The 6920-nt window shown below is 41.9% G+C and overlaps 1 protein-coding gene across 1 annotated transcript; it reads left to right on the top strand.

Annotated features, from left to right (window-relative positions):
- Positions 1-853: 853 nt before the first annotated feature.
- On the top strand, positions 854-5856 carry LOC132896146 (platelet glycoprotein Ib alpha chain). Its single transcript, XM_060936867.1, has 3 exons — positions 854-947; positions 1866-2140; positions 3642-5856. Exons 2-3 carry the CDS (start codon positions 1867-1869, stop codon positions 5624-5626), a joined length of 2259 nt encoding a protein of 752 aa, XP_060792850.1. The 5' UTR covers positions 854-947; position 1866; the 3' UTR covers positions 5627-5856.
- The last annotated feature ends 1064 nt before the right edge of the window (positions 5857-6920 follow it).

The following is a 6920-nucleotide window of genomic DNA, read 5'->3' as shown; positions in this document are numbered from 1 at the left end:
CTAAATTGAGCGTAGGTGTGAATGTGAGTGTGAATGGTTGTCTGTGTCTATGTGTCAGCCCTGTGATGACCTGGCGACTTGTCCAGGGTGTACCCCGCCTTTCGCCCGTAGTCAGCTGGGATAGGCTCCAGCTTGCCTGCGACCCTGTAGAACAGGATAAAGCGGCTACAGATAATGAGATGAGATGAGGTTCTGCATATATCCTTTAAACCCACACATAGAAAAACACAAAGGTACAATCACTTATGTTATAGCAACTGTAAACAGTTGTTCCCTCGACCAGCCTCCCTTGTTACAAAGCGCTGACCCTGGAGACTCCTTCCACACGTTACATTACATTACATGGCATTTAGTAGATGCTCTTATCCAGAGCGACGTACAATGAATGCAAAAGTCAGGTACATGAAGTGCTGAACTTCTAGACAAGAAAGTTCATAAGGTACATAAACTTCGCCATGTCAACAATTTTTTCAATCAGTTTATGTGAAGTGTCCACTGTACAAGTCCCTGTGAATTAGCTGTTACTGTAGAAACGATAGCATTTTAGGACAAAGGCATTAATATAAACCTGTGATTTGCAGCTGCACTACTGTCAGAGCTGCTGTTATAGAAGATTAATCAACACCTTCTGATCAATCACAAACCAGAATTCAGCAATATGGGGGAATAATATATTTATACATTGAAACATTACACTGCAAATGATGAGTGTGTGTTCTAAGGCTCTCTCATCTTAGTGCACACACAAGTTTATTACAACACATGCACTTAAACTGTACACACACACACACACACACACACACACACACACACACACACACACACACAGCTCATTGTTCCCATGAAAGGAAATGTGGTGGTTCATGATAAAGTGCTGTTAAATATTGGAGTGTGAGAAGTGAAGCTCAGTGTGTGTGTCGTCTCAGCAGGAGAAACACAACTTTCAGGTAAGAGCTTTACAAAGCTGTTCCATGATGATATTATTATTATTATTATTATTAATAATAATAATACATGTGGGCGGCACGGTGGTGTAGTGGTTAGCGCTGTCGCCTCACAGCAAGAAGGTCCGGGTTCGAGCCCCGTGGCCAGCGAGAGCCTTTCTGTGCGGAGTTTGCATGTTCTCCCCGTGTCCGCGTGGGTTTCCTCCGGGTGCTCCAGTTTCCCCCACAGTCCAAAGACATGCAGGTTAGGTTAACTGGTGACTCTAAATTGACCGTAGGTGTGAATGTGAGTGTGAATGGTTGTCTGTGTCTATGTGTCAGCCCTGTGATGACCTGGTGACTTGTCCAGGGTGTACCCTGCCTCTCGCCCATAGTCAGCTGGGATAGGCTCCAGCTTGCCTGCGACCCTGTAGAACAGGATAAAGCGGCTAGAGATAATGAGAATGAGAATAATACATGTGGCACGGTGGTGTAGTGGTGAGTGCTGTCGCCTCACAGCAAGAAGGTTCTGGGTTTGAGCCCCCTTTCTGTGTGGAGTTTGCATGTTCTCCCTGTGTCTGCGTAGGTTTCCTCCGCGTGCTAAATTGAGCGTAGGTGTGAATGTGAGTGTGAATGGTCGTTTGTCTCTGTGTGTCAGCCCTGCGATGACCTAGCAACTTGTCCAGGGTGTACCCCGCCTCTCGCCCATAGTCAGCTGGGATAGGCTCCAGCTTACCCGCAACCCTGCGCAGGATAAGCGGCTACGGATAATGGATGGATAATAATACAGAAATTACTTAATACAACAAAAGTGTTACAAAGTGATGAGTGAGTGTGGGAGCCTTTTTAGTTATTATTTATTTATTTATTTATTTATTTTAACTGTTAAAATTCTGAATATTTACCATTTTGTTGTTGTACTGTATACATTTTTCTCATCAGCATGCTCCTCATCCTCTTCTTCCTCGTTTCTCAACACTCCATGGTGACAACCAGCAGTGGTTGCCACAGTGACAGAGACAAAGACCACCGCCTTCGTGTGAGCTGTGTGAATCAGGGTCTCACCACAGTGCCTGATGGGATAGATCTTAAAACCCAGACACTTGTTCTCTCTCAGAATGCATTTGTCTCTCTATCCTGGGCCACATACACCATCTTCACACAACTGCATGAGTTGGACCTGAGCCAAAACCTGATCAGCACCATTGACCAATCAGGTAAGTGGCCAAGAAAGTGGCCATCCTGAAGTAAATGAGTATTAAGCCATGTATTTCAACAGTCAGTCAAACATACACCTGAACATGAACTACATCTGTGTTTCCTGAACTCTTTCTTTTTATTGAATGTATTTTAAAGAGAAACAAAGTCATGTCCTCAAAGCTCTGACCAATAAGATATATTCTGAAGGTTTACGGTTATTTAGCAAAAAAGTCTTTTAACACAAATCTTTAAGCACAAATCTAAAGTCTTTTAGCCCAAGTTCTAAAGTCTCTTAGCACAACTCTAAGTTCTTTTGCACAATATCCAAGAACACAATCTTTATTATGAATACTTACTGATCATGTTTAAAGATGTTTGATGGATTTTTACCTCGCCCATGACGGAGTCAACGGTATTGTAATTAGTGTGGTCTGTCTGTTAACAATCTAGAGTCTTGATGGTTGCACCGATTGACTTCAAATTTTCAGGGTAGGTGGGCAGTAGATTACCTGATTAAATTTTGGGGGTAATCGGGTCAAGGTGAAGGTCAAGGTCACTGGAAAGCTCAACCTTTCGGTCAAAATAACATATTTTCCATTATAACTCAAAAATGGTTGCCAATAGACAGATGTTTACTATTATGAGCATATAGGAACTCCCATATGGCCTTTCATTTGGCACCATAATCTCTGACCTTGAGTTACCTTGAAAGGTCAAACTCAAGGTCATGCATTTTCATAGGACTATAACCTGACAGATGATGATTGAGAAATATTACCATTATCAACATATAGGTATAAAATAAGTGCTGCCGGGCGAGGTTTGTTTTGCCTGGCAACACTTGTTTTATGAAAGTTGCCGAGATTCCGATTGAAAACGAGCGATTGTATTTCCCCACTCCGCCATCTTGAAACCGCCATGTTTGATGTAACCCATATGTTAGTCACCAATCCTCCCTCCAAATTATTTAACACAGCATGTACCCTGACACAGTACACCGCTATAGCCAACTTCCAGGTTTGTTTTGTCTTTATTAAAGTGCTAAGCTTAAATTATATCATATGTATTATTTACAATTTGCTAATTTGATAAAGAATGAAAAGTCAAGCGAAATTTTCAAGATAAGAATTTAAAGAAAGCTTTTTGTTTGTTCTTTATTTACATTTTTTTTACAAAAGAGAAAAGGTCGAAAGAAAGGAAAACTGTGTACAGCTATTTCAATTATTTTACTGAGCTATTTACATTTTAGATAATTGCTGTGACTTCTAAATGCAAGATGTGACCATAATCCAAAGTTGTGCTAAAGAACATAGAGTTTTGCTAAGAGACTTTAGAACTTGTGCTAAAAGACTTTAGATTTGTGCTAAAATACTTGTGCGAAAAGACATTTGTGCTAAATAACCAGATACCCATTTCTGAAGACTTACATCTGTTAGGTCATTGTTTATTCCAGAGCAGATTAACATACATATAAGTTGTGTAAATATTGTAATTCATAATTCCACCTGGTCTCCCTAGGTCCTGTGTTGGAGAACCTGCGTGTGTTGTGGTTGTCTAATAACACGCTGACTGGTTTGGGCAGGGCTATATTTAAGTCCACCCCCTCTCTTACGGAGGTCTATTTGGATGGAAATGCCATCAGGTCCCTTGACAGTGCGACCTTCAGTAACCTACGAATACTAGAGGTCATTGACCTTTCACATAACAAGCTGTACATCCTGCCCTCCGACCTGTTGAAGTACATTTCCTCCACCTACCTGAAGCATTTTAACCTGCAAGGAAATAATATCCAGCACCTTCCTGACAAATTTTTTGCTTCAAAACCTGAGCTACCATATGTCTTCCTTTCTGAAAATAACTGGGTTTGCACTTGCCAGGTGGGTTACCTGCAACAGTACCTGGACGATCAGAGTCATAACATTTACGTACACAGTAAACCCTCCACCACCGAGAATAAACCTGAGAGTGTGACGTGTTCTTCTCCATCCACACTTAAAGGACGAGCTATAATAGACCTGACAGAGGATGACTACTGCAATTCAGATACCAGCTCACAACACCCCATCCCTCACACAACTCCACTAACGAGTGCACCAACCACAGCAGTGACTGCAATCATCATCCAACCGAAGGTCATAACAAGAGTTATCCCAATAATGACACCAACAACCATTCAACCAACTGCACCAAACACTGTTGTGTCTAGTACTACTTCTATTCCAACTATAACACCAACAAGCATTGAAACAACTACACCAATAAGCACTATACCAACAACTACTAAATCAAGTACTACACCAACAACTGTTCAACCAACACCAACAACCACTGATCCAACAACACCAACAACTTCTACACCAACAACCACTGATCCAACAACACCAGCAACTTCTACACCAACAACCACTGATCCAACAACACCAACTTCTATACCAACAACCACTGATCCAACAACACCAACAACTTCTACACCAACAACCACTGATCCAACAACACCAACAACTTCTATACCAACAACCACTGATCCAACAACACCAACAACTTCTACACCAACAACCACTGAAAAAACTACAACTAAACAAACAACCATTCAACCAACTACACCAAAGCCTGCTGAGTCCAATGCTGCTCCTATTCCAACTACACTAACAACCAATAACCCAACAACTATTAACTTAGTTACCATGGGGAGACAGCCAGCAGGAGAGATTTTATCAGCATATGGTGGTGGCCAGCGCTCAGTGCCGTGGTGCTGGTGGTTATTTATCACTGTTTTGCTAATGTGTATTTTCTCTGCCCTTTTCTCCTGCATGCTCTTCCTCTGGCTCATCATCATTTACATCACACTTTACCGACCAATTAAAAGGCAAGCGCACAGTGGCCAAGGAGTGATCCTGAGGGCATACCAATTCACAGCAGATGAGTCACTGACAGTGGACAGAACTGAAGATGAGAGAGTGCTGTTTTTACCCCTGGAGATGATACAAGAAACTCAACCAGTGTTCCGTTCTGTGCTGTTCATCTCAAAAGGAGATGAGGATGGTGAAGTGAATGAGAGAAGATTGGGAACGAGGAATGAGGATGAAGAAATGAAAAGAGGAACTGATGTTGTGTCTAAAATAGACCTGCTGCCGGCAGTGACTCTGCACAGAGAGCAAGAGACGGAAACCAAAGACAGGGAGGAAGTGTTCAGGAAAACTTTATACAGGATGATAAGCCAAGAGGAAGAGATAGAAGGATGGAAGGAGGTGGAGGAGAACTGCTGGGGGTTGACAGAGAGAGACAAAGGGAGAAAGGAGAGAGGAGCGGAGAGAGAAAAGACACGGTACAGCTTGATCCTCAGGGAGAAGAGAGGGAGTGTGATGGAGGACAGGAAAGGAGAGACAGAGTGGCTGGTGGGTGAGTGGGACATGAGAGAAGGAGAAAAGGGAGTCTGGGGATCTCTAATTAGCATGAAAGAAGGGTGTGGTCTTTCTGGCTCCACCTACAATGGACAGACCTGAGCCAGTGGTAAAGACTCGAATGAGGTCCTCACAACTGATTCAACAATGTGTACTGCAATAATAATAATTTTTTTAAAAATGTTTTCTAATTTTGTTACTTTGGTGAGAATTACACTTTTCTGAGTTTTGCTTGTCAAGTGTTTTTATAGAAGTAGTCACTTTTGCTTCTTTCTGATGAGAAATTTCATGTATGTCCCTATTTAATTCTGTAACTGTTACTTTAAAAATGACTGAACAATAAGAACAAAAACCTTTTCCTAATTCTTGAATTCTTGTAAGCTGTTAATTGAATTTTATTTTAAAAAATACATCTTATATATTAGTTACATTTTATCATGTAAAATTGCATGAGACACTGAATGTTCTATATCATGGTAGACAAACTGATTCTATAACCTTTTATATTCTCAGGGCAGTAGCCTATTTACATAACAATGACTTTACTGATGCCATAATCTGCTGAAATAAGTGAATGAAATTACACATACTAATTTGATTCAAATGGCTGAGACACAAAGAAGACATATTTTATAACTTCAACTTGTGGAAAAAACTTGGTGTGGTGAGATTTTAATATAATTTTATTGACATTGCTAATGAAAATGCGCTGCGAACAGGCAATAGCAAAATCAGCATGCAAAAGGAGCTGTAAATCCACCTCACTGATCTTCACATCTGCACACTTGGCAAATTAAACATGAGGGAGCCTCTGTAATTGGTAAAAAATTGTTTATTTACACTTTCTCCTGGAAAAAAAACCCCTCTCTTTTTTTACTCCACACTGAGTGGCAGGAACATCACTAGACATTTATCGTAGGGGCTGAGCCATCGGGCCGCACGGTGGTGTAGTGGTTAGTACTGTTGCCTCACAGCAAGAATGTCCTGGGTTCGAGCCCAGCTGCTGGCGAGGGCCTTTCTGTGTGGAGTTTGCATGTTCTCCCCGTGTCTGTGTGGGTTTCCTCAGGTGCTCCGGTTTCCCCCACAGTCCAAAGACATGCAGGTTAGGTTAACTGGTGGCTCTAAATTGACCGTAGGTGTGAATGGTTGTTTGTCTCTGTGTGACAACCCTGCACTGACCTGGCAACTTGTCCAGGGTGTACCCCACCTCTCAGCCATAGTCAGCTGGGATAGGCTCCAGCTTGCCTGCGACCTTGTAGAACAGGATAAGCGGCTACGGATAATGAATGGATGGATGGGCTGAGCCATCACTGGGGAGGCTCAAGGCATGCTTCCCCATTGTGGATAAAAATTAACCTTAGCATGTCTCTTTGTCATTACTTTTAAAGTAAAGAGC

This window comes from Neoarius graeffei, chromosome 13, assembly GCF_027579695.1.
Source record: "Neoarius graeffei isolate fNeoGra1 chromosome 13, fNeoGra1.pri, whole genome shotgun sequence".
NCBI classification, from domain to species: Eukaryota; Metazoa; Chordata; class Actinopteri; order Siluriformes; family Ariidae; genus Neoarius; species Neoarius graeffei.
Note: the sequence above shows the minus strand (reverse complement) of the source record. Positions and strands in the feature narration are given on the sequence as shown.